This window comes from Salvia hispanica, chromosome 5, assembly GCF_023119035.1.
Source record: "Salvia hispanica cultivar TCC Black 2014 chromosome 5, UniMelb_Shisp_WGS_1.0, whole genome shotgun sequence".
Classification (NCBI taxonomy): domain Eukaryota; kingdom Viridiplantae; phylum Streptophyta; class Magnoliopsida; order Lamiales; family Lamiaceae; genus Salvia; species Salvia hispanica.
The window spans coordinates 10,846,892-10,874,515 of NC_062969.1; the positions used below are offsets into that span (position 1 = coordinate 10,846,892).

At 33.9% G+C, this 27,624-nt stretch overlaps 4 protein-coding genes across 6 annotated transcripts; 1 reads left to right on the forward strand and 3 right to left on the reverse strand.

The window, feature by feature from the left end:
• The first annotated feature begins 541 nt into the window (after window positions 1-541).
• Window positions 542-1,567, forward strand: LOC125189403 (zinc finger MYM-type protein 1-like). The gene has a single exon (XM_048086684.1). The coding sequence runs from the start codon at window positions 542-544 to the stop codon at window positions 1,565-1,567; it is 1,026 nt and encodes a 341-aa protein (XP_047942641.1).
• A 6,819-nt stretch (window positions 1,568-8,386) lies between these two features.
• Window positions 8,387-10,805, reverse strand: LOC125188387 (protein HIGH CHLOROPHYLL FLUORESCENCE PHENOTYPE 244, chloroplastic). Its single transcript, XM_048085198.1, has 8 exons — window positions 10,581-10,805; window positions 10,263-10,498; window positions 9,849-9,947; window positions 9,589-9,783; window positions 9,195-9,287; window positions 9,028-9,123; window positions 8,784-8,924; window positions 8,387-8,695 (listed from the first exon to the last, which is right to left on the reverse strand). The coding sequence occupies exons 1-8, from the start codon at window positions 10,714-10,716 to the stop codon at window positions 8,519-8,521; spliced, it is 1,173 nt and encodes a 390-aa protein (XP_047941155.1). The 5' UTR covers window positions 10,717-10,805; the 3' UTR covers window positions 8,387-8,518.
• Window positions 10,806-11,136: 331 nt separating this feature from the next.
• On the reverse strand, window positions 11,137-15,164 carry LOC125188386 (mitochondrial import inner membrane translocase subunit TIM44-2-like). 2 transcript variants are annotated; one of them, XM_048085196.1, is made up of 14 exons: window positions 14,965-15,164; window positions 14,802-14,890; window positions 14,297-14,380; window positions 14,084-14,159; window positions 13,409-13,453; window positions 12,895-13,329; window positions 12,743-12,811; window positions 12,581-12,645; window positions 12,434-12,502; window positions 12,289-12,361; window positions 11,996-12,100; window positions 11,794-11,865; window positions 11,579-11,641; window positions 11,137-11,444 (listed from the first exon to the last, which is right to left on the reverse strand). In XM_048085196.1, the coding sequence occupies exons 1-14, from the start codon at window positions 15,043-15,045 to the stop codon at window positions 11,313-11,315; spliced, it is 1,458 nt and encodes a 485-aa protein (XP_047941153.1). In that variant the 5' UTR covers window positions 15,046-15,164; the 3' UTR covers window positions 11,137-11,312. The 2 variants fall into 2 exon arrangements, with proteins under 2 accessions (XP_047941153.1, XP_047941154.1); XM_048085197.1 differs by lacking the exon at window positions 14,965-15,164 and having other exon boundaries at window positions 14,084-14,210; window positions 14,802-14,832.
• A 3,628-nt stretch (window positions 15,165-18,792) lies between these two features.
• Window positions 18,793-21,892, reverse strand: LOC125187126 (protein ROOT HAIR SPECIFIC 17-like). Of its 2 annotated transcripts, none has more exons than XM_048083658.1 (10): window positions 21,497-21,892; window positions 21,351-21,410; window positions 21,186-21,276; window positions 20,838-20,908; window positions 20,553-20,641; window positions 20,293-20,467; window positions 20,007-20,194; window positions 19,817-19,919; window positions 19,417-19,748; window positions 18,793-19,331 (listed from the first exon to the last, which is right to left on the reverse strand). In XM_048083658.1, exons 1-10 carry the CDS (start codon window positions 21,710-21,712, stop codon window positions 18,953-18,955), a joined length of 1,704 nt encoding a protein of 567 aa, XP_047939615.1. In that variant the 5' UTR covers window positions 21,713-21,892; the 3' UTR covers window positions 18,793-18,952. The 2 variants fall into 2 exon arrangements, with proteins under 2 accessions (XP_047939615.1, XP_047939614.1); XM_048083657.1 differs by having other exon boundaries at window positions 20,838-20,914.
• Between the last annotated feature and the right edge of the window lie 5,732 nt (window positions 21,893-27,624).

Below are 27,624 nucleotides of genomic sequence, written 5' to 3' on the forward strand. Positions count from 1 at the left end.
TTTTTAATTAAAATTTAAGTAAAAGGTGCGTGAATTTTAAGTGGCACCCATTTATAAGATTTAAAAAAATTAAAGAAGAGAAACAGAAGGGTTTTATGAAGTTTATGGAGCTGCGCGCGGCGATACAGAAACGGACAACGATACTTTGTAAAAGGAGGGTTTGAGCCTTTGAAACTTTAGAGAAATTAATATTCAAATTCTACACAAATTGTGAGGTAAGGAGTTTATTAAAGTTGTTAATTTTATATTCTATTTCTTGTTTTTGTAAAATTTTGATAGAATAGATGCAAGCCAAAAAATTTATAACAATGGTTAGTTTCAAGCTAATATTTGTGATTGTCGTATAGAATACCGTTTATGTTAGTGAGTGTTGATACTTGATAGTATCTTATGGAGTTATACTATCTTATGGAGTTATGGATATAAACTAATATTGTACATCGATCATTATTGCTTAGGTTGACCGTAGAGGATGGAACGCTTCTTTAAAAAAAAGCGTCGGGATGAATTTTCTTCTCCAAGTGAACCCATTGTTGAAGCAATGGAAAATCAGCCCCAAAGGGAAGTCGAGTTGAACTTGAATGATATTGTTAGTGATCCGGGAAAACGCAAGCCAATTGAAGAGTTCGATGTTTCAATTCGTGATAGAGTACGAAGAGAGTACTTGAATAAGGGCCCTTGTCAACCAATTGGACATAAGTATGAAAAAAAGAAATATGGTATTCAAGAAAGAAGTTTTCAAGATATTTGGTTTAAAAAGTATACATGGCTAGAGTATAGTGTATCAAAGGATGCAACTTTTTGCTTTTGGTGCTACCTTTTCAAGAAATCAGATAAAGGAGGTCGACAATCAGACGATGCTTTTACAAAGACAGGTTGTAGCAACTGGAAAAATGCACTAGAAAGATTCAATTATCATGTTGGAGGCGTGAATAGTTGTCATAATCATGCTAGAATTCAGTTCGAAGCTTTTCAAGATCAAAGGAACAGTGTGGCAAGTATATTACGGTCAAATACTCGTGAGATGGAAGTTGCATATCGCATTCGGTTGACACTCTCATTGAATGTGACTCGGTTTCTCTTAAAGCAAGGATTATCGTTTCGTGGACATGATGAGTCAAGTAGTTCTTTAAATCGAGGTAATTTTATTGAGTTGCTTCTATGGTTTAGTGAACTTAACGATGTTGTATCCAAAACTTTGTTTGCAAATGCTCCTGCTAACAATCAAATGAATTCACCACGAATTCAAAAGGAATTAGCAAATGCTTGTGCTTCTGAGGTCACACTTGCCATAGTTAATGATATTGGAGATAAAGTTTTTACTCTTTTGGTTGATGAGGCTCGAGACGTTTCAATGAAGGAGCAGATGGGAGTTGTTTTAAGATATGTGAATAACGAAGGATATGTGATTGAGCGATTTATTGGGATCGTGCATGTAACTCCCATCTGCTCCTTCATTGAAACGTCTCGAGCCTCATCAACCAAAAGAGTAAAAACTTTATCTCCAATATCATTAACTATGGCAAGTGTGACCTCAGAAGCACAAGCATTTGCTAATTCCTTTTGAATTCGTGGTGAATTCATTTGATTGTTAGCAGGAGCATTTGCAAACAAAGTTTTGGATACAACATCGTTAAGTTCACTAAACCATAGAAGCAACTCAATAAAATTACCTCGATTTAAAGAACTACTTGACTCATCATGTCCACGAAACGATAATCCTTGCTTTAAGAGAAACCGAGTCACATTCAATGAGAGTGTCAACCGAATGCGATATGCAACTTCCATCTCACGAGTATTTGACCGTAATATACTTGCCACACTGTTCCTTTGATCTTGAAAAGCTTCGAACTGAATTCTAGCATGATTATGACAACTATTCACGCCTCCAACATGATAATTGAATCTTTCTAGTGCATTTTTCCAGTTGCTACAACCTGTCTTTGTAAAAGCATCGTCTGATTGTCGACCTCCTTTATCTGATTTCTTGAAAAGGTAGCACCAAAAGCAAAAAGTTGCATCCTTTGATACACTATACTCTAGCCATGTATACTTTTTAAACCAAATATCTTGAAAACTTCTTTCTTGAATACCATATTTCTTTTTTTCATACTTATGTCCAATTGGTTGACAAGGGCCCTTATTCAAGTACTCTCTTCGTACTCTATCACGAATTGAAACATCGAACTCTTCAATTGGCTTGCGTTTTCCCGGATCACTAACAATATCATTCAAGTTCAACTCGACTTCCCTTTGGGGCTGATTTTCCATTGCTTCAACAATGGGTTCACTTGGAGAAGAAAATTCATCCCGACGCTTTTTTTTAAAGAAGCGTTCCATCCTCTACGGTCAACCTAAGCAATAATGATCGATGTACAATATTAGTTTATATCCATAACTCCATAAGATACTATAACTCCATAAGATACTATCAAGTATCAACACTCACTAACATAAACGGTATTCTATACGACAATCACAAATATTAGCTTGAAACTAACCATTGTTATAAATTTTTTGGCTTGCATCTATTCTATCAAAATTTTACAAAAACAAGAAATAGAATATAAAATTAACAACTTTAATAAACTCCTTACCTCACAATTTGTGTAGAATTTGAATATTAATTTCTCTAAAGTTTCAAAGGCTCAAACCCTCCTTTTACAAAGTATCGTTGTCCGTTTCTGTATCGCCGCGCGCAGCTCCATAAACTTCATAAAACCCTTCTGTTTCTCTTCTTTAATTTTTTTAAATCTTATAAATGGGTGCCACTTAAAATTCACGCACCTTTTACTTAAATTTTAATTAAAAAAACGTGTCCACTTTTAAAAAGTGATAGTAGCACTTTTAAAAAATGCATTCTCCTTTTTTTAAAACAAGTCAAAGAAGTGGGGTCCATTTGACTTACTTTTATATTAATTAATTCAATTAAACTCATCTTCTTCCTCATGCTTCCTTCCAACGCCATGGTTACAATTTTCTCCACGGGTTCTTATTTTTTCTTTCTTTAATTTTCAGCCCCTTATAATTATTCATCCCAAAACAATTTGTTCTTCAATAGCATTATTTAGTAAGGGCTTAACATAGTTTTGTGAAATTTTGAAAAATTTGAAAGTAGAAAAAAAAAAAAAAAAAAAATTGGGTAAGGGCTTCAGCCCTACCCTCTGTCAACGTGTGTCCGCCCCTGCATATGAATCCACATGTTTCTCCAAAAACACTAGATTACTATTGATACCTTATGACATCTAATTATAAATTTGTCCATTTTGTGACACGTATCTTCTAATTATTTTCATAATTCTGTTAACCATGTCCATATGCATGCTTCCTTGAATCGGCCATCATTTGAGATTGATATGGTTTGATGATAGTAAGAAATTCGATTAGTTTCAAGTGAAAAATAAAAAAGAAAAACTAATTTGACTACTGTCCAGCTGAATACTCAAACTTACATGTTTTCTAGTCGATTGAGTTTGATTTTTATTAATTGAAACAGAAAAGGCTTTGTTTATTTTTTTTTTTTCAAGAATAAAAATTAATTTTAGACATTTATCTCTAAAATTGCTACAAAACTTACGGTTTTAAAAATGTAGATAAACGAATTCAACACGTAATCATTTTGGTCTCATGTGCTTTTTATTTTCATTGTACTATGTACCACTATCATTTTAAAAATTATAATATATCTTGAAATTTTCTATATCTACTAGGCTTTTTTTTGTATTATTTACTAATGTGTCTTATCTAATTAATTAAGTACATACAGTATTTATTAAATCTGTGTTAACAAAACACGAATAACTTATACTTAGGGGAGACTAGATTGATTAGGTCGCATCAAATTTTATTTACTTGTAGTATTATTATTTGTTTGGTTAACTTATACTATTCGAAGGCTAATCAAGTTAGTTAGAATTGAGAATATAATCAATATATACGCGTTTTATGCCCAATTGGAAATAAAATAACGTAAATACTTATATAGAGATGAAAATATAAGAGTTTAACTTATTGGATGTGTATGTACATCAAACAAACAACACAATGTGACGCTTAAAATGAAGAGGTTCATTAATTAGGCCAACAACGTGATTCCATCTTCATTATTCTAAATTTCTAACTACCAACACTTTTTTTTTAGAATTCTAATTGTCTAACACTTGATTGAAGCAAATGCCAAATCGATCCTCATTACATGATTAACTAATTGTGTGAGTTAATATCAACATTAATTTTCATAGCAGCATTCTTTTCTATTAATGCTCCAAGTCAAAGATTTTCAAATTCGAATCTACCAATTTTTAAATTTGATTTGATGTTACTATTACCAAAAAATGGGTTGCTCATTGATTGGTCCATGCCTTTATATTTTTTCGGCCTTGTAGTTGTAGATATGTATAACATAATTATGAAATATCAATATTTTAAATATTAAAGTATGATACTACTACTATTTACTAAAAACAAGGAAAAGCATACAATCATATTTATTATCTTGAAATTTGAAGGTGCAATGTTTGGCCTAGAGAAGATGATTGCACTTTTGCACAAGGCATAAATTGCATTCAACAATTTTCATGTATTATGAAAAAGAAATAAAACTTAATGCGTAGTGAGTATTTTGCACTTGCAAGGATAAGACAGTTGATAGAAAATGACATAACTTAGAATAATTTGTCTATTCCTCCCATCGTTTAAGAAAAAAGAGTATCGATTGATTCAATTCCTATTATCATATGTCTATATGTGTATAATGAAAATTTTGAAGAAGTTAAAAAAAGATATTACAACCAGTAGTCCCATCAATATCTTTTTTCTACCCACACGACAAAATATCAGTGAAAACAATAAACATTTTTCTTTTCCCTTTTTTTTTAAGAGGGAGTGGTAAAAAAGATTATTTCTCATAAATGTAAATTCCCTTTAAATAGTCAAGCGTTTAATATGAGCAAAGATTATCGGAATAAAATAAGTCATTAATGTTCATTCACTCATTCTATTCAGGGACAATTATCCGTTAAATCATTATTTTCATGTCAATCGCATAACTTTTAATTGTAAGGACCATTGGAATAAATCATTAATGTTCACTTTCCCTTTGTATTTAGGGATATTTTTCATAAAAATCATAATTTTTCAATCACTTTTGAAACTAAAATATAAAATTACAAATTTTCATTTTACATATTCATAATGATCAATATTGAAAACTTTAAGCAAAATTAAATATGATAGTATAACAACAAAGCGACATCATTATATTTTGAGTATTAAAATATGACAATGTATTGAAGACGGTGTGATTTTGTTAATTGTTGTCATATCATATTCGATTTTGCCATATTGATTTCATTTTTTACTAGTATTATGAAACAATTGCAACAAGTTACAACCAAAAATTGGTTTATTTGAGAAAAAATATAATTTATTTATATATTTAATTAAAAAGTATAAACATAGGAGTATATAGTATAGGGAACGTGCATAATATTATGGTATTTGTGTATAATTTTTTTAAAAAAATTCAATCATAAAATATAATTAATGCATATTTTAATTCAAATTTGAAAAATAATAGAGAAATAATTCAAATATAAAAATAAAAAATTGAAAATGAGGCCAAAAACTAATAAAGTGTTTTTAATTTGTTAACTAACTATATTTATTATTTTAATATTTAATTAACACATCAAAATTACTAATATAATTGTGTTTTGGTTGTACAAAATTTGGTTGTTTATCATTACTCAAAAAAAAATTCTATAATTTTATAGTTCAATTGTAATTTAATGATCTGGAGTCCATCAAATGATTAAATTTAAATGACAAGCCTTCTATTTATGTACCTATATAAGATAACATAAACTAGGTAGTATTAAAATTGGTAGTAGCATTGATTAGATAGATGGCCCAATTGGTAGACCTTGATTGACATATTAAGCGATAATGGATTTAATTATAGTACATTGTTGATTGGAGTTGCTGAAATAGTAGTTTCAATATTATAAAGATATTCCCTCTTTTGCCCTTTGTATAGAATTCGACCCAATTTCACGCCATCACAATATTAATGTGGCAACCACTTTCCTCAATTGGATTTGTAGATTAAATGACACATTATTATCACTCTTGCGAATTGATATTGCATACATTCTTTCAAATAAAAATGAACATATATTAATATAATGGATTATGTCACTAATCATGAAACACGATTATTTTAATTTTTTAATTAGTAGATACAGAGAAAAATAATACAATAGATTTGATTGACTAAACTAGCAATAATTATTAATTTACTTTTCTAGCTTCTATTAAAATAAAGAGGATTCCATCCACTCCTAAATCTGTGATTTATTTATATTTTCCCCCATCAAATCGTACACTGTACGAATGACAATCGTCTCATCTCTAATTGAAAAAAAGTCACTATTATTATTGCTATTATTATACGAATTGATGATGAGATAATAATTAAATATATGAAAAAATGAGTGCATAAAAAGAGTAGTAGTAGTACAGTAGTAGTTATTAATGGGTCACACATCACTGTAAGGGGTCCAGTTGTATTAGTATAGGCCTACCTCCCACTTCAGACTTTTGACCCGATTTTAGATTCCTTTTGCTGCTAATTTTACTCGTTTTAGTCCATTCCTTACAAAAAAGCTAAATTTATCTTCATTTTACCCACATCATATATAACACTAGGTGACTGTGAAATACAAATGAATTGGAATTTTTAGTATTCAAAGCCCTCAAAATAGTTAGGATATAAGAGAGTAAGTCAAGCAACTAGGCGGCCTCAAAAGAGAAAAACATTTTTCACTATGATACAGACATTAACCAAATTTTTTTGACTCTGCGTTTCCTAGAATTTTTTTTTTTTTTTTTTTTTTTTTTTTTTGTATGGGTTGATTCAATTGGGATAGGATTGCCATGGTGTGACCATATTTGAAATTCAAGAGCCCAAACAAATTTTTATAGTTAACAGAATAAACTTAGCAACATTAAGATGAGAAAAAGTGATGGATATCTGTTTTAGAACTCAGGCCCATTGAGAGAAAATCAATATAATATAGCCCAATACGCATAAAAGGGCAAATTGCCTATAAATCATAAAAAGTAGTTAAATTCTATCCTGTTCCACGCTTTACAAAATCTGAAAAATAAATCACGAAAGAAGAAATTATCTCATACTTCCCCTTTTAAGCAAATTATATACTGATGTGGGTTTAAAACACATGAACAAAACTTTTGTTTCAAACTTAATTAGATGTTGCCGTTCTATCCAACGCCGTTTTATCCACGTGTTTTAAATCGATTGTCATATTGTGCAATTCTCGCCGAAATAGGGAAGGATGAGTTAATTGCGAAAATTTCATCTTTTATGATTTATATTTCAGATTTTGAAAAGTGTCACCTTTCGTGGTTTATTTGGCAATTTACCCTAAGAGCATCCGCAATGGTTAATAGGCCAGCCATTCTCTCCTCTGCCACGTCAGCAACACTAAAAAAACCACCTGCCACGTCAGATTTAGGCCAGCCATAGGCCAGCCGCAATAAAAACAATTCAAAATATACTACATTTACGGAATTAAAATTGCGATATCGGAATTAAATTTACGACACATATACGGGAAAAATAATCCATTCCATTAAAAAAAAAAAGTACAAAGATTTTAGAAAAAAAGTACATGATTTTTTTTAAAAAAAAAAGGGCTTCAACACCCGAGCCCCGCCACTCTCTACTCCTCATCCCTCGCCGGTGAACGGGAGTATCATCTTCCCCGAGATCGATCCCCATATCGTGCAATGACAAAAGGTCATCGCTTGAGAACTGCTGCCTCCACTTGGGTCGACGCGTGAGACGAAGCCGCTCAAAAAATCAAGCGAGGGCCGAGATGGGTCAAGGTCCCCTCCCGGTGACCCCGCACTCCTCTCGCATCCCCGTGATACATGCCGTGCAAAGATCCCCCCCCGCATCCCCCTCGCTACATCATCCCTATCATCCGCCGTCGCAACATCATCTCGTCGTCAGCATTCGGGGGCATACTCCCCTCCCACCCGGCGCTCGACCGCCCGCCGTTTCCCCGCGCCTCGCCGCGCTCTCAAGCATCCTTACAAATATACCCCTCTAGTTCCCCCCTCTATCGCCCCCCGGCGCACTTAGCCCATCATCATCCCCATCATTCCCATTCCAAGGGATGTTAAACCCTGTCGCATTCGTCCCCCATCCGTATCCCACTTGCACCGTTGAATGGTTCGGCTAGCCGATCGGCTAGCGCGACGAATCGGCTAGCCGGTCGCTAGCCGACCATTGCGGATGCTCTAAATAAAACACCAGATCGAAGCACGAGTCAGGATACAAGCCTACAAAAGAAAGCTATTTACTTAATGGGATAATAGGCATTCTCCAGAAATCATTATATACCATGTATTTCTATGTGAATACAAAAATATGACACACATATACAATTACTTATACATGAAAACATGAAATCTTATCTTTTACACTGTCTCAAAAGAAGATGTCAGTTTGCTTAGACTGTGCTTTGATGTCTTTCAGCTTCTTCAAAATGTTGGTGAAGTAATCCTGCAGATATTTCTCTAGTGAGCTAATGTCCTTTGCATCCACTCCGAGAAGTTGGTACGTGTCGGTCATTGGGGCAGAGAAGACTGTGTCACTGGTCAGAACCTACACAAGCCATCAAAGACAACGGGAGAATTCATGCCAAGTGCGAAAGTACTCCGTGGTATGGATGGAGAACAAGGAAAGGTTGTACCTCTGAGAATGCCAATCTATCAGCAACATCACTGGTCCATTCAAATAGGCGAGTTAGCTGACGAGTGAATCTCAGAACTGATACTGGTACAGTGGTAACATTTGCATCTTGACCAGCAAGCCTCTCACACAAGGTTATCACCTGAGATCAACAAGTTCATGTTAAATTCGGTTTTACCATTAGGGCGCAGCCATAGTTTAAAATGTGTTTCCTTAAACCTTAATGGATTTATAATATGGTCTACCTCTTGGGTTGTCCATGCACGAGGTCCAGCAAATGTAAGAAGCTTTCCGTTGATGCTCTCATTGCGTAGAGCTATAAATGTTAGTCGAGCGATATCCTGCTCAAAATACAACGATCATTAGAACTCTAGCAATTTGTATATTAAAACAAGTTCACTACAATAATTACTTGGGTATCCATGTATGCGATTCTTGTAGGCGCATCAGTGCCCCAAACAGATTTCTCTTCGAGTATGGGTACTGCATATTGTCCGATCAGGCCCTGACAAAAGGGGAACCACCATTCACACCATAAGTAAATGATAGCATGGCATAAAAGTGTTGCCACTAAATCATCAAACAAGAATTTCTAAATCGATCACAAATTTTATAATGCAGAAAATACATTGCCTAGTAAGAGTAACAATTCAAGTATATGTATTCAAGTGTTAAAGATAGATTTCTTAAAAAAAAGAAAAAAAGAAAAGATCTACTTCATAATAATTTCCCTTAGTCAATCAAGTTGCATTGCAACAAGAGAAAGCAAAGGGACAAAAAATTATCATATAAGTGAAGGCATCCACCTGCATGAAACCACACAGTCGGATAACTACGTGGTTTAAGCCTGAATCACGAAGAAACTTCTCTGTGCAGTACTTGATCTCCATAAGTGGAACCTCAGGATGCTTGTCACAGTTGTGGATGGAAAAGAAGATGAATTTCTGGATTCCCATGGCCTTTGCACATTGAATAAGAGCAACTTTTCCTTCCCAGTCTACCTAAAAGGAACAAGTTTAACTAACTTAGTGATCATGAGCAGATATAAAGTTAACAATGATCTTACGGTTTTTATGGGCTCCTCCGGACGTCCTGTAGCACAATCAATAACTGTATGTACCCCAACCAGTGTTGCAGGTATCGTCTCAGGTTTGCTCAAATCTGCCTGCTCAAAAAACTCTATTCAATTTGTCATATTTTAACATCCAACAAACCTAACACTTGTTTGGTTTTTTCACCATTTTCTTCCCTTATTTAAAAGTCTAATTCAAAACTCCATGGAGCAAACACACTTCCATAGCATAACATATCACACAATAAAGCTTAATCTGTTCAATAATGTAAAAAAACACACACACTTAACAGCAGGAAATCACAGATACTAGATGCTAATTGCACAAGGAAAGCTAAGACAGTTCACAACAGAAGACATGCTGAATTTGCAAAAAATGAATCAGGACGTGGAGAGAGGATTGATTACATTGACGACAGTTGCGCCCCAATCGCGGAGGAAATCAGCAGGGGCGGGGCGAGGGCGAACTAGGCAGCGAACATCATAGCCTTCATCTAGAGCTCTCCTCACAACCTGCCTGCCCAATGTGCCCGTGGCGCCCACAACCAGTATGCTCGTCGGCCTGACCGGCGTTCCGGGAGCCAAATTCACCGCCGCCGGCGCAGCCTGTGCGTTGCAAGTAATCACGGCCGCGTTGCCCCTACCTAATGCATCACAGATGGATCGAAATAGGGCAAAATTGACAGTAATTGAGGTGCGATAGTGGAATTAGAATTGAACATATACCTTTAGTAGTGAAGGTGGAAGAGGAGGTGGAGGCAATGGCATCGGATGATAAATTGCGGCGCCATGAGAGTGAGGCGTGGGAGGGGAGGTGATGCTTGAGGGGGGCGGATAGCTGAGCATGGAGAGTGGAGACCATGGTGAAAGGTGAGGCGAGGTCACTCTCTCTGCGTCTGCTTTGATTGTATCAGATGAGAGATTGAACAATAGATGTCAAAGTTGCCACGTCCGCAACTCACCTAACAAACTTATTTCATCCACCATCATCACATCACTTTTGCAAAATATTCTTCTTTATCCATTTTTGTGAATTCTCTCTCTTTTATGTATAATTGAGTCACTCAATCGCGATAGGATTAAGTTATGAGATTATTTTTGCTGTGACTAATTATCATGATAGAATTAAATTATGAAATTATTTTAGTTGAAGGGAAAGGCTATGACTAATTATCATGACACTACCCATCTAAAATTAAGTTGTGGACCAAACATGATACATATTTAATCATGAGATTTAATCTTGCCAACCGAACGCTCACTAAATAGATAGAACAATTAATTTATAGCCAATCAATTGAAAATTTATTTGCTAATGGTTATGGAAAATCCATTGGACAAAATTATGAGCATCTTTTCAGGAAAAATAACAGTTGTAAATTCCGCCAACATTTAGCTTTTATAAGCTTTCCTATCGCAGTTGACAGAAGAAAGTTCTTCTCGAGGGTGAAGAAAGAATCAAATGAGGGCTCGGACACCTAGTTGCTGCATTTCTCTGAGCTTCCAAGTCGAGTAAGGAGCACCCTCTCCCGCTTCTTCCGGGTCCAACTGCTGCATAGCCCAAGCATAATATACGGTGTGGATTGTATCCTGGATTTTCAACGTATGTCGATGATGTCAAAAATATGAAATAGCAACCAACAACATTACATTGAAGATTGTGTGTGAGGTATAGAAAAGGGAATAAAGTGATAACATAAGCATAGGAGAACTGCAGATCTTACCTGGCCACCTTCTGTTATCGCGCCTTGTCTATCACGAACACAGTAGACCTGCTGCGTCTGGAACTGTGACAATATGGAAACCAGTATGTGATTAGATACAAAACATCATAGCTCACAGGGAGCTCATCCACGAGATTATCCATCAACAAGAAAATAAGATCACAATGAGTAAATGGTGTTTATAAGGGGGTATTAGTAAGAATATGAGTTCTTACTGCCACAATGATTATGGGAGAATCTCCCATCATTTTGGTCTCTCGGACTTCAGCATCTGATACATGTAAAATCTGTATGAAAAAAAAAAGGATTACTACTCCACCATACTGACACATGTAAAATTTGTATGAAAAAAAATTATTGCTACTCCACCATTTATTAGCAAAGGTGGAAAAACTCGGTGATTAGAATGGGATTCACCTTGTTATCAAAAAAAATTCCTTGGGTTTGCAAAGCTTGATGCTCTGCTTTACACCTCTCAATTACATGGGAGCTACAATACTTTTCCAAAACTTTTGCATCCCCCTGTATATCAATGCACACAAATTACATCATGGTGAAGAAGAAAAATCCACCAACATATTGCTCAAATGGTTATCATGGTAGAGAAGTCTATATGACAACAAAATGTCCAAACAAAATTACAACAAAATATTATAAGCACCCCAATCTATATACAATCAACTCTATATCTGAGCAGTATCAAGACTTACCTTGAAATAAGCATTGAGAACTGGTCTGACTGCTTCTTGAACCTCAGTCACAAACTCAGGTAAGGAAAAAGTCCTAACAGAAGAAGGCATTTCAGTTATAATTTTCTTTTTCAGCAAAAGCACAAAATGAGGAATGCAGTCTTACGGATCCCTGCGCCGAATCTCTTTGAATGACATGGCAGCATCTGATTCTCCAAGAACAGTTTCACTAATACTGAAATACAGCAATGAGGATTGTCAGTTTTGCAATGGTTGATATTGCAACAAGCACTACAAATAATGACAGACATACTCTTGGATTTTGTGAACTACTGGATGATCACTAGTCTCCCATCTCTCACGCATATCTTCAGCAATCTGCAAATTAAGCAACAAGATTTGACAGTTACTAAAATCTTCCGAAGAAAATGTTTCACATGCAGGGGGAGTTTGTCTGTTTCAAGCTCCAAAATACCTCCTGACTCTTCTCAATGACAGGTTCGCTAAACCCACTGACACGCTTAAATACAGGATTGCCTCGCATCTGAGGAATTAGAATGTATCATTAGGTTATGGTATACCACGAGTGAATATTATTAGCAAAAATGAACAAGTATAGCAAATGACCTTATTCTTGAATGCATCCCATTTCTTACTCCATGCTGATTGCTTTGTAGGGACCACAACAATATCAGTACGAGTACTTTTTTCAATTTTTGCTGAGGGAGTGGGAGTCGAAGAAGCATCATAACCAAGACGCTTTCTCCTATTGGGATTGCCTTTTAATTCATCCTTCACAATGTCATAGCCCTTCTTTACCAAGTCAACAGGTTTTGCTTCTTTAATCTTGTGGAATGCTGATGACATCTTGGGAGACATTGAGGAGACACCAGATTTGACCCTGTCAAATAGGGACTCTGCACCATCCCCAGATTCAGACTGTTGTTGCTTTTCTTCACCAGATGAAGCATTTGTTCCATCTTTCTCATTTGTGTTTCCACTAGCAGCACTTCCATCTTCTCCTGCTGGCTTTTGCTTTCCAAAATCAAGTTTTTCTTTTACCTGAATTAAAAAAAATTGATGAATTTGTATATGTTGCTCATTCACTGTTTATAAAAAATACAATGCCATTATCACACACCTCCTCTTTTGCAGTCGAAATTTTTTCTTCTACATCAGCATAAACCTTCAAGAAAAGATGAATATCAAATATGCATATAAAATGTGCAGAGTTTCTTACTCAATCAGTTATAGCATGAAGTAGAAAAGATGAATATCAAATACTGCTACTACCCTCCCAACACAAAAGGAGTAGTTCAAACTTTCCACTTAAGAAAAAAGCTGCCAATAATACTTGCAGTCGCCAATTTATTCCAAAAGAAAAGTTGTACGTATACACAGATTCATGAACTTAATTATGTGGCGGGCATAAGAACATGATAAAATTAACAAGTTTAACTAATAAATTAGTTACCGCTTCCGGACTTGCCTAACCACACTCGATAACACCCATACAGATGAAATCATAGACATATTCTCCTTTACCTATCAGTTATTTTGAATGGGTAAGTAGGGAGATTAATTCAGAATGTAAGAACCATAATGAAGAAAAGGGGTAGAAATAAGCATCCTGGGAATGCAGGGGCCACTAACAAGAATAACCAAACATGCTTCCAATTTTTAGTTCAGCCTTGTTATCTAAATAAGGGCAATGATATTTGCACACCCCAGAAATAGTTCGTAGAAGTCAATTTCCATGCTTGCTGGTGCAACTTTGGGATTTGATGCTTCTGAACAGCCATAGTAATATTTATACCTTCTTCGCCTTCACTTCAGCCTCCGTCAATACACCATCTACATGCTTCAACAGCTGCTCAGTAGTCTGCTTCGTTCTGCATTTCGCCATTTCACCATCTCAGCCCCCAGTGGTAGTTTCTGCCAGCCTTGACATACAAGGGTATGTCTCAGCCTCTATATAGCAAAAATAAAAACCCAACCGCCAAAAAAGGCAAATATGTAGTAACACTACCTCATTTGCAGATTCTCAGTTACCCCTTTGAATTCTTCAGCTTTCTCTTTCATTTCCTTAATAGATTTCTGCAACTCCTGATTTCTAGGTAAAAACAAAGAAACCAAATTAATTTCAAGAGGCAGAGCCAGTAAGCTTTTGACTGTTTCTCTTAAGTAATTGTAGCTTAAAGAGTTCAAATCTCTCTCATTCAAAACCTTTGAGCTGATAAAATCAATCTACCAAAAAATTGTACTAACACTGTCACTAATCCCAAATTGTTAAGCTTAGTCATGCAGCTTATTGTTCGTTAATTACAAACCTATAGAAGCATTTAACCGAAAAGGCAACCCTACCAGGGGAAAATGAATTAAATACTGTATAACTAAAGTGTTAAATAAAACAGCTGCATTCAGCGGAAAACATGAAAAACTGATAATATGATAAATCCACGACCATAGAAAAACCGAATTAAACCAACATGTCATGAAGCAATTCAAAGAATCGTGAGTGAAGAGAAAATTACTTTTCAACTTCCCCTTTGATCTTCTTAGAGAATTCATTGAACACGCCGAAGTCGCGCCTAAACAGGTAGGCGTTTGGAGGCCTCGAAACCTGCATGAATTGCCCCAATTCAATACAGCAATTGCGACGGAGAGGCAACAACAAACACAAATAATAGCACAAACCTGCTGAGGTAATAATAGCTGCCGATGAAGAATAACACGCCTCGACAAGAACAAATCTCGGGCGAGCTTTCTGGTGGCCATGACAATCTGCGAAATCTACAATGTTTGCAGATTCAATTTTGATGTGTGGGAGAAATGGGAAAATGAAGGAGGGTTTCAATTAGGGTTTTATGGCGATATATGTGTCGCGGAATACGGAAAAGAAAAAAACAGATAACTTAGGGAAGAGGAATTTGCCCTAAGAGCATCCAAGTGAAAGCCCTACTGAGAGCCCTAGTGGTTGACAAGTGAGCATGCCCTATTTTTCTGCAATGGTGGAGCCCTAGTGGATGATGCCCTATCTCTTATCCATTTTTCATTTCAATTTTAATGTTATTTTTTTTATATTTTCACATATTATAATAGAAAAATTAAATACTAAATTAAATGAAAATCATGCATTACTTAATTTTCAAAAAAAAATTATAAATTATATATTTAATTTTAATTAAATAAAAAATAGCAAAATATAAATACAATATTATACAACACAAATAAATTTAAATAAAACACTTACATTAATCGAATAAAATGAGTAAAGTAAAATAAAGGTCAAAATAAAAAAAGTATGTTGAGTTTGGGACTTGAACACACAATCTCTATAATTTTCCAAGATATATTTACCATTTGGCTAAACATAGATTATACATTGAAATCAAACAAATTTTTACATAAAGCAACAAAAAACTCTCTTTTAAGTGTAAAACTAATTGTCCCACATCGAAATCACAAAGAAATTTGGAGTTGAAAACCTATCTATAAAATTATCATTTGTCCCTCATCGAAATCACAATGAAAGTTGGAGTTGAAAACCTATCTATAAAATGTTTACTCAAGTAATGCAATACTTGCTCATTTAGTGTGAAGGATTATATTCTATAAAATATATTCTTTCACTAATTCACAGATCCTTCTTTTAGTATGGATCATTGTGAAATTATAGTTTTTATTTCAAGTTAAAAAATGATTTTTTAATTTAAAAATCAATTTTTTAGAATTAAAAATTGGTTTTTATAATTAAAAATCAATTTTTTTATAAATTTTTTTTTAAGAATGGACTCGGGTGTTTTGTCGCAATGGGCGCCCGATGTCACGTTCGATGGATCGGGCGAGAGATCGGTCGCGACTGAACTCTCGGTCGCGCTCGGGCGTGACCGACGCCTACAATGGATGCCCGATCTCGGCCGATCGGGCATCCATTGTGGATGCTCCTCATTTTTTAGGCCATTATGTGTTACAGTGTATTTGAGCTATCTCCAAGGGAAAGCTAAATGGAGAGATAAAATTATATAATTACCATATTTATTTCTTTCTTTTTACGAAAAATCATTCTCCAAAGGGAGGTATTTGTGAAGGTATTATACCTTCTTCCATTTTAAAGAGGTATTTTTATGTAAAATTTTATAACTACCACATTTGCCTTTTTTTTCATGAAAAATCATTTTCAAGGGAGAAGGTATTTAAGAAGGTATCACACTTTATGTTTTTTTAATGCATTTTGTACTATTATTTTATATTTAAAAATCATTTACCTTTCTATATACCTTTTTCCTTTGGAGTATATTTCTTTTGGAATGCTATATTTCACTTTTTGAGAATTATATAGATAATATACCTCTTTTATTTACCCTTCCTTGTTAAGAGCATCTCCAAGGGGAAAAGGTAAGTTGAGAAGTTATATTTCTCATTTACCTTCTCAAAAAGGTATTATACTTTCTTAAAATGTAATGAACTCCAAGAGAAGAAGGTAAATGAAGAAGACAAACACAGATAACTAACTTTTTACCAATGTTTTAAAAACCGGACCGGCAAGCGAACCGGTAAAGCTATTGGTTCACAGTTCAACTGGTCAGATCGGTGCAACCACTGATTAAACCGTTTTACTGTAGCATATATAATTAAATATATATTTTATAAATATATCTAATTTATTATATAATAAAATATAGTTTTGATCAAATTCATATATATATTTATATAATTTAATGAAAAATAAAACATTATTAAACTTAATTGAAGATAAGTATAATTAAAACTTAAATTTAATTAAATATATATATGACAATATTGAAATTTAGTGTAATAAATTACTATTAAAGTTTATTAAATAACAAATTTAATTAACATATTTTATTTACTATTAATTATAATGAATTAATCAATTTATAAAAATAATAGTTAATCAAGAATGAATGAAAATTTATTCATTGATTATAAGAATAATTAAAGTTATTGTTATATCACAACAATTGAAGTGGTGGAGTGGTAATGGAGTCGGACTTACATACATGAGGTCTATGGTTCGAATTTAATGGACACAAATTTTTGAAAAAAAGCTGAAAATGTCAAAAATCGGTGCAACCGGTTCCCGGTCGAACCGGCCGATTCATCCGATTCAAAACGGCTCAACCTCTCGGCGGACTAATATGGTGAACCGAACAGGCATGGGCACCAGTTCGCAGCCGGACCGGTCCGACCGGCCGGTCCGAACCGGTTTTTAAAACACTGCTTTTTACCTTTTCTTCTAAGAAGAGGTAAAGATACCTTCTCAAAATAAAAGAAGGTATGATACCTCTCCAAATACCTTTCATGAAATTTTATCAAGAAGAGGTAAATATGGTAGTTATTTCTCTTTACCTCTTCATTTATCCTCTTCTTTCGAGATGCTATTAGACTATTAGTGCTAGTGGTAAAAAACATAATTCTTTCTATTTTACCTTTGTTTTATTATTCAAAACATAAAAATACAAAATATGGAGCTAAATTAATATACTTCCTTTGTCCGTCGTTAAAAGTCTCGGTCAGTTTTACGCACTCGTTTTATAAAAATGATAATAAATAGTTAAAGTGGAGAAATGGTAAAGTAATAATGGCGAACGGATGGAGTATCGATTAAGTTAAACAAATGACACGGGAAATAAATTTAAAAGTACTAGACTAAACATTTATACTATATTTTCGACTTTTGAAAATGGGAGTATAAAAAAAATTCTGAACTATTTCAAATCATGATGATTTGGATATTCTATCATTTTCCTTTTTCTAAATTCAAAAAATTAGTATTTTACAATCCAAATATTTGTGAAATTATTTCCGTCCATATTTAGAGCTTGAATAGGGCTGTCACTACTAATTATCGGCTAAGCATGTTTGGTAGGGGTGATAACTCATCTAGGGATGAAAATCCATGAACAAAAATGTAGATGAGTTATCATCCCTACCAAACATGGCCTAATTGTATTTCTCAATTTTGTAATCCAACTCGTATCCATCATTAAAGAACTAAAAATATTAGAAATGAGTCACTCATGTGTGGGCCGAAATGGCTTATCGGACTTCCTTCATGTGGCAAAAGAAGAGATAAAATTCATTATCGACTTAGGTATGCTCTGAAACCATATTAGAAATGGACCACTCACACCTTAAAAGACCTTATATAGATAAGGTAGAATATCATCATCCCTTAGTTCTTATGGGTTAGAATCATCATCATATATAGATGAGCTAGAATCAGCATTATCCCTTAAAAGACCTTATATAGATGAGCTAGAAATGGATCACTCACCCCTTAAAAAAGTCTGTTCTAATACCATATTAGAAATGAACCACACACCCCTTAAAAGGCTTTAACAAGGGGAAGGGTTGTCCATTCTTATATAGATGAGAAAGAAACATACATAGTTTCTATATAATTTACCCTTCAAAAATAGTATCGCGAAAATGCAGCTTGAGCTGCATAATAACTTTGGGTAGCTAATTATTCAATCCAAACTCTATCAACTTAATAATAAAGAAAAAAAGAAAAATCTTCATTCTTTTCCAAAAAATGTTCTATGTACAAAGTTGTTGCTGCCCTACCTAGTCACATATTTATGCTTGATTTCACTGTGTAATCAAGACCAAAATTTGTTGTTGATCAATTGCTATATATTATCTATCTACACTACATCTACTCTGATAGAATCTCATCTAATTCTGGCTGATCACTGCTTCTTAAACCAGAATCTCTCCTGTTAGGCACCACTTTATCTTCCTCTGCATATTCTGTTTCAGACGGATCTTGCTCCTCATCTTCCTCGTTTGATTCGTTGTTTCTATCCACCTCGTTTCTTGCTGAATTCCCACGTTTCTGACATATGCAGGGTAAAGGGTGTTCGTGGAACTCGCCCCGCCCTGGCTTCACCTCATTTGGCTCTCCCATGAACCCAACTTGGGATGTCCGAATATGTGAGGCGAAGTCGTTCCATGACATGTTGTGTCGATCATTGAACAGCCGGTAGAGCTTCTTGGCATTAGGCCTAATTGTTGGCTTGTGACCAGAGTATCTCCTACAACAATATGTCTCATTTGTCATGAAGCCACATTATCAAGAATAAAAACATAAGAGCTTGCTTATGCTTATTAGTTATTTACCTCTTCCCAGCAAGAATCTTTGCCATGTTTCCATTGTTGTTGGCGACAAACACATCGCTCTCGTCACAAACAATGAAATCCAACGCAGCCATTCGTGAAGAATAGGACTGGAACTCAGCAAGCTCCTCTTTGCTAGCAAGAGTCTCTTTAGTGTGGATGTTGGGGAAGAGGGCTTTGAGAGGTGCCAGTGTTTCCTCACCTCCGTATACTTCTCCTGATGCGACATATAAATGAACATCATTGCCAAAGCCTAACGCTCTCAGCATCAGTCCGACTTCCTCAGGAGTTAGAGGGCATTTCCCATGCCTTCGCTCCTTCTCGGGATTCTTTGTCTATTAAGGCCAGTTCATATCAGTGACATTTCATACAAGATTGTACAAGGAGGCTAGACTAGACTTACATGCAGCGTTTTCCACCTCTTTCGTATTGAAGCTAGCTCTTTCGTCTCTTTCACTCCACCCCCATAGTAGCAGCCGGAGAAAGCTAGCATATCTGGTTCATATCTGCAGCATTGTTTGACAGGTAAAGAGACTCTATAGTAGATTAATACAAACTTAATGATAGGAACGCACTGGATATGCTATATATACCTCAAATGCAACGCGACATAATGGTTGCTTTTCGCTCTCATCCTTTGGGACAACTTCATACCCATATCTTGAATGGGAGAAGTGAATATCAAGGCATGGTAGTTAACACGGCATCTTAGCTTCTGCAGATCCATATCAAGCCTATTTGAGAGCCTGTAATCGAACTTCGTAAGCTGAACTGCCTGTACCTGATGACATCCAAAACAAAGCATATTTGCTTCCCTTCAGTCTTTTGATAAATTGAGACAATAACACTCCTTAACATGGTCAAAAAACAAACACCTACTCGCTTCCTCTGATAGATGGGGACAATTCGCGTCTCATAGCATTTCTTATTGCACTTCCTCGGAGAACGGGTGGTTATGATTTTCCCTGCTGTTTCTGGAAGCTGTGCTACAATTTTAACATCTTTGGCGAGATACTTGATGAACCAGCCAACGTTGAAGATCTCAGAGAAGTTGCTTCAAGAAACAAACATCATTTTCTTAAATTAGTCCTGATGGCATGATTTTCAAGCAACGATGATAGCTATGATGTTTAATAAACCTTGCATCCTTCCAGAATGACTTCTGATCCAGCTTAGGAACAACGAGGGTCGCGTTCAAGATGTACGCTGCAACAACAGCATCTACTATCTGTCACCACAAAAATTGAGATAAGACGATGAAACAATGCATAGGAGAAAGGGAGGCAAACTGATGCCTAAATTGAGTAGAAATTAACATGAGTCTCCTTTTCGATATCTCTCTTATCATACTCTATGAAAATGATACAAATGCAGCGGTTTGTGAATAATCAAAGCAAAAGGTGGAAACAAAAGAGATAAATTACCCCTGTTCTCTGCTGATTTAAGCCTCCGCTAGTTGAGATCAACAGATATCTACGAGGTTCAGTTTTCATCGCTGCAGCTGCCAAGCATTATTAATTACAAAACGAAATTGAAAACATTTCCCCAATTTAAACCAGAAATCTGAAATTCTACATAGCCAAATACAGAAAACAGGACATTGATAACAAGCTTAAATGGAAAGCAGGCTTGACGAAAGCTTTAATTTGGAAACGTGATTGATATTAGACTAAATATGTTTGAAAAGGAAAGTTTATCATCAATTTTGGCGACGAGATGAAATCGGGTGCTATTGAGGAAAACAGATAAATTTATGAGGGATGGGAGATTACGTCGAAAGTCGTTGCTCGCATTGCTGCACCCGCAAAATAAATTCGATTGATTTGAAGTCCAAACATCGCGCCCTATGATTCCTCCACTCCTCTACAGTTTCATCAACTCGATGAGAGAGATAGAGAGAGAACAAAAATGATTGCAATTAATATCGACAAACTCACCGGAACGCGGAAAACGTTCTCCTTCTCAGCATTTATGTGGATTCCGACTCTGTTATTGAACTTCACGACGAAAAAAGAAAAACAAATTAAGCTGAAAAATAAAATGAACAAATTAAAAAAGGTTTAAAAAAATCTCCTAAAATTACCGATGTATCGAGAATGAGGCGGTGGTGGTGGCCGGCATGGTCGGAGACCGGAGGGGAGAGGAACAAAACGACGGCGAAGAGGAGGAGGAGGCAGCCGGATAGGGCGGAGAAGAGAGGAAAACGGCGGCGGCGGCTGTGGTGGCGGAATACGAGGCCGTGTAGAATCTGAAGGCCGATCAGCTCATCTCTGTGAGGCTTTTTCTTCATCATGCTCATGGCGAGAGAGAGAGAGGAGATTGAATGAAGGAGGTTTTGGCGTGGTGAGGAAATGCGGAGGATTTCTGATCTGCTTCAACAACAGCACAACCAACTTCAAAAATCGCAGGAGTTTCGCCTTGTGTTTCTTCTCCCGCAGCAACGACATTGTCAAGATGTTTTCTTCTCTTTTAATATTTGCAATTTGGCCCCACTTTTTTGTGGTCGTTCAAATATTTTTTCTACCATTAAAATGTCTACTAATTTATATTGTAATCTATGTTTAACCAACTAAGTTTAATTGGAACTTCATCGTCACACATGAAATTATGAAATAAATCAAATTCCAATATCTCATCAAAATTGACCTCAACTATGATTCGGCGTTGCCATGACCGGATTTGATTTTCACGTGATTTCACTATTAAATAGGAAATGGTTGTGAAAAATACATTTGCTTGTTAAATTTGTTTTTATTGTGGATTTGGTCCCCTAAATTATACAAGTATTTGAATTATTGATATCTAAAATCGGTGATGTCGCCAACAAATCATCGCGTAAACTCGACCATTTCTAGTTTTCTACCATTATAATTGGAAAAGCTGAATTAATACAATATTGAAAATAGGATTTAGAATATGGATCCGATCGAATAACATGTGGTTGCATATAAATAGTAGATAGATTTAAATGAAAAATACATTATTAATGATAATGATATTATTTAAACGAAAAATCTGAATTCTGAAACCAATAAATATGTCAATATCACGTGATTCTCTGGCCTGCAACTTTTGTTTAAGCTAATTTCCTAGATTAAAATCCGTATTAATAATTTAATTGCTTAGGATTCACCGATCTAATGTAGCATTTTAATAACATTTGCTACCAAATAAAAAGTTTTTGTCTCATATAATCATTATTTTGGGAAGATAAATGTGAAGTAAAATGAATTACCGACCATCCAAGTAAAATGACAAATTTAGGAATCTAATCTCAATTCTAAGTTCTAACAAATCCCAATTGAGCTTTTTCTTTTTGTTTTCCTTTCATTTTAAGTTAAACCTATCCCAGACGTTATTGAGATAGGAGAGCAATATTTCCATGATTTTGAACCAGAAACTTAGTTTGTTATTTTCTTTCTATTTTTTTTAATAATATAGATTATATTAGGTAGGTTGTTATTAATAAAATGGTGCAGCTGATTAAACAGGTTGTAGCTTAGGCCCCCCCAAAAACTATCTGGATTTATTGTAAATTAGGTTTTGTTGACTAGATGTTTGATAAGCTGTCATTATAGTTGATTAAATCATAATTAGAATTTAATAATGATTAATGGATTAGTTAGTTGAGAAAAATGGTGGGATTAAAAATTGATTAGATTAATCATGTCAGAAATCTCAGGGTTACGTTGAGCTACTTGCAGAAAATGTCTCGCTTACAAAGAAGCAGTCGTTTTTTGATCCAATCACACCATTTTTAATAAGTGATTAAATATTTTTTTTGATTTAGATATAATACGCATTGTGTGGACCATTCGTAACATAGATTTTTTTAATCCTCGAATTAAGTAGTACTACTCCAAAATTTTAAATAAAATACTTTTGGTGTATGGTTTTGGTATTAACAAAATTGGATCCATAGAACTATTCCACTATAAAGAAGTGATAAACATGGTTGGTTTTCAATGTACAAAGATTTGCTATTTTGAGACTGTTACGTTCTTTAATTTTTAGATCTCTTCTTATCTGCTATTATGAAGAGATAAAAAATGTAATCCCTTCGTCCATTAAAAGTAATTTCATTGGGAGTATTAATTTTTATTGACTTTATTCTTGTAGATAAGAATTCAGTCATAGTTTATCTCGTTCTTTACAGCCACAATCTAGTGCATTTGTATTTTTATCATGTGCAATTTTTTTGAGAAATATATTGGCTGCTCAAAAAATAAAAAATATATGGTGGAAAACTATAGAAATCTTGAAAGTTAAATTAGGTCCAAAACTTAAAACGACATTTTATAGGTGACAAAATTCATTCTTCAAACCTACGTTGATTTACTTCTTTTTTCTATACGACTGAATATTTATGTGTACACAAAATGAGTAATATTTTATTTTTGAAATATATGGAATCATAATCATTTCGGGGAGCTCGCTTTTCACTCAAATGATTTCTTTATATCAATCTACCGTTAGATGTCATTAATTATATTCTCATGGTCAGACATCATTGGAATAATACATGTCTCTTAATTTTATTTACATTAATGTCTCTTAATTTTATTTACATTAAGTATTATTCAAAGTTCCGAGTTGTTAATATAAATTCCAGAGTTTTTATGGCGATCCAAAGGGAATCGAGCTTCACACTTAATTACTTTCAATAATTTTTTCAAACTATCAATATGATTGTACTGATTTGCAAGGCAGACAAACTTCACTTATAAACGAAACACTTATATGCACGATTTTTAAATTATTAAGTGAAATCATTTTTCAAGATGAATGTTGCATAAATATTAATCTCAGAATCTCAAAATTATTGAGGATATACATTCGTATTTGGATCCGATTTTGTGTAATCTCAGAACTGATCTGAAAATTCAAATGTAAGAGAACATAAATATGAACTAATCAATAATATTCAAAATTTGAATCTACAAATCCAAAACTTTTATTGGTTTTTATTGCTAAAATTTTCAAAACTTAAAAATAAATAAAAAACAGTGACGGAGAATTTTATTTGTATTTTTATTATAGTATACTATATTAAAATATAATGTGAATTTTCATTTTTTTTATTTTTATTTTAAAAAGAATCAACTATAAAATCGTTCATGGAAAATTGGGTTGTCACGATGGCGGTACCATATTGCATTTTATTATTATGAATATTTACTTTCTCATCTTCATTTATATTTTTTCTTTACTTTCTCATCTTCAAAATTTTAGAGTAGAAAATAATTCTTTGACTCTATTAAATATTTTAAAATATTAGTACATGATACTATTAATAAAATCAATTTTAATGTTATTATAAAAAAATTTGGAATAATAACCCTTTGATCTAATAAATATATAAATAGTAAAATTGGTATTATAATTCTAAAAAAATTCATCATCCATTTCTCACGTGTGGTTTTTTATATTGCTTATGTCCGACTGTTTCGTGTCATTAGCACTGAACACAATCAACAAATTTTAATGCTCGTTTGGGCCCCCATCCATTTCTCACGTGTGGTTTTTATATTGCTTATATCCGACTGTTTTCGTGTCATTAGCACTGAACACAATCAACAAATTTTAATGCTCGTTTGCGCCCCCCATTGTAAAAATTTTGGCTCCGCCACTGGTCGCATATGAGGTTTATTGTACTATTTTGTGATATTTTTAACTTTTTTATTATTTAAATGGCAAAATTATCCATTTACTATATCAATTAACATGTATGGTGTATCAATTAGAGGATACTGCCTTATTTATTAGGGGCTTTCTTTGTGATCGTAATTTCAGCCAATTTTCTCTTTCGCTCTTTTTTTACTAAATATTTTTTCTTAGGATATGAATCCATAGATTAGCCCGCATTCATTTAGCCCGGACCCGATTAGTCTATAACTTGAGTAGGCTAACCCAAAACCCGATAAGTTTAATCTAGGTGCAACTATTATCTATTTTTCTGTTTGTTTCACACTTACACTAGAGATGCCCAAGGTTTAGTGAACCGACTATTAACCATGAAACCGGAACCACCGGTTACGGTTCCAAACCATAATCGTGAAATTAAAATGGAACCAAAACCATGACATTTTGAACAACAAGCCGGTTCAGGTTCAAAATATTCGGAACCAAAACTGTGAAACCAAACCGAAACTACTGGAAGACCGAGTGTTTTCGGAACCGCGAAACACGCTCAAGGTTCAGTTTTCTGGAATAGTAACCAGCGGTTCATGAACCTCAAGCATGTCTAACTTACACTACCAATTATACATTTAAATTTGTACCAAACCAAATGTTTATACTTTTCAGGAATGAAAGGAGTATATAAAAGTTGGACCCATACTCCACTAATTTTTTCAACTCACTTTCCTTTAGTATTTATTAAAACTCATGTCAGATTAAGAGTGGACTCCTATTTTGGGAAGACAGAGTATCATTTTTCTAAAACAAGTGAAGAAAAAAAACTCCTCACTTATAGTGGTATGAAGAAATTACTAAATACACTTATACACATACATGTTAGATTTTTTTAAATAATAAATTCAAATTCACTATAAGAAATATTTCAATTTGTAAAATATGTTTTTAAAATTTTCAAAATATATGTATAATTTTATTTTATCAATACAATTCTTAAATTAATATTTAATCATATTTGAATTTAACAAATCACAAAATTATGTCTAATTTTCATCATTACGTATTAGATTATTTATATGTTAATTTTATCGATAACAACCCGATTAGCTTTTAGGCTACCCGATAAAAATACAATTAGCATAGCTTGCGCGCGAATAACAAGCAACCAACCAATTGGGCTAACCCGATTGACATCGTTATATTAGATATTTTAGTGTAATTGGATTAACTTGAATGATCGGTTATTGTTATAATGATCGAAATTGATTTGATTTGAAAGTGATAAACACGACTTTCAGATATCCAGTTTTTGTTTCTCTGTTTTGTATCTCCCTAACACGTTATTTGGTGAGTTGTGGCTCTTCAACTTTATCGTGGATGTATGTTCTTTTTGTTGGTGGTCTTTTAAGTGTTCCTTTTGTACTGTTTTTTCTAGTTGTGGTTTCTAGGTTGTACTTGGTGTGTTGGTTTATTTTGTGTTTCTTTGTTTTGGGGGAGTTTATTTTATTTGTTCTAGCTTTTATGCTCTTTGTTCACCATTTAATGAATGGCTTGAGTCTTTTTTTTTTTTTTAGTAAAAAAAACATTTATCTGGGTATAATGATTTCTTATCAGATTTACAAGCTCTAATATCCCAGTGGACATGTCTGGTGAAAATTTATGAAATTGCTGATCATCTGCTTGAATTCTTTGTGGAATTTCAATGCCTCCTTAGTTATGCTAAATTCGTATGTCCAAAACGCTTTCTAGCTTCATGGAATTAACTGAAGCTATATTCGATAGCATTTTCAAGATTCAGCACAGTTTATCACTCGTTGCTTCATTATATAATTGCATTTCGTGTATTAGGTGTACACATCTTCCTTTGGTGCAGCTCATCTTTGCCTGCAATGTGCTTCATGATTGGAGACTTTGTGATTTTCATTTATGCTTTGTTGTTTGTGTATTTTTTTTATAATAAGTTGTTGCAATGGATGCTTTATGTATCCAAAGTTTAATTGAAAAAAAAAAAGAATTGGAATAAATTCAATGTGTATTGTTGTAATGTGAGGTTAATTCTTTTATACATGAATACTATTAGTAGGGTCATTATTTATAGCACCCTAATATAAAATCAAGACTAAATCTCTACCCTTAAATTTTAAAATGAGTGGATGAGATTAAATCTTATGAATCTCAATAAATAGTAGACAATAAAAGGGTAATATCGTCATTACGTTATCATATGATCATTTTCGTGAATGTTTTTTTATATCAACATAGTGTATTACAAATATCAACAATATGGTATAAGAATATCAACACTAGTACAAGAAAATATCAACACATATTTATTGAGATTTTTACATGGTTTATTGAGATTTTTTGATGTATTTGTTGATAAAAATATGGTTATCAACATTTACGAAAACAAAAATAAAAAATATCAAATTTCATCATCCGAATGTCGTCGGAACATATGCAATTGGGATCTCGTTGGAATCCTTATAAAATTATCTTTGATTTGATATATTTTTTGCAATAAAATAATTTAAATCGAGAGAGTTACGTAAATTTAAAATTTTAAGATGATTT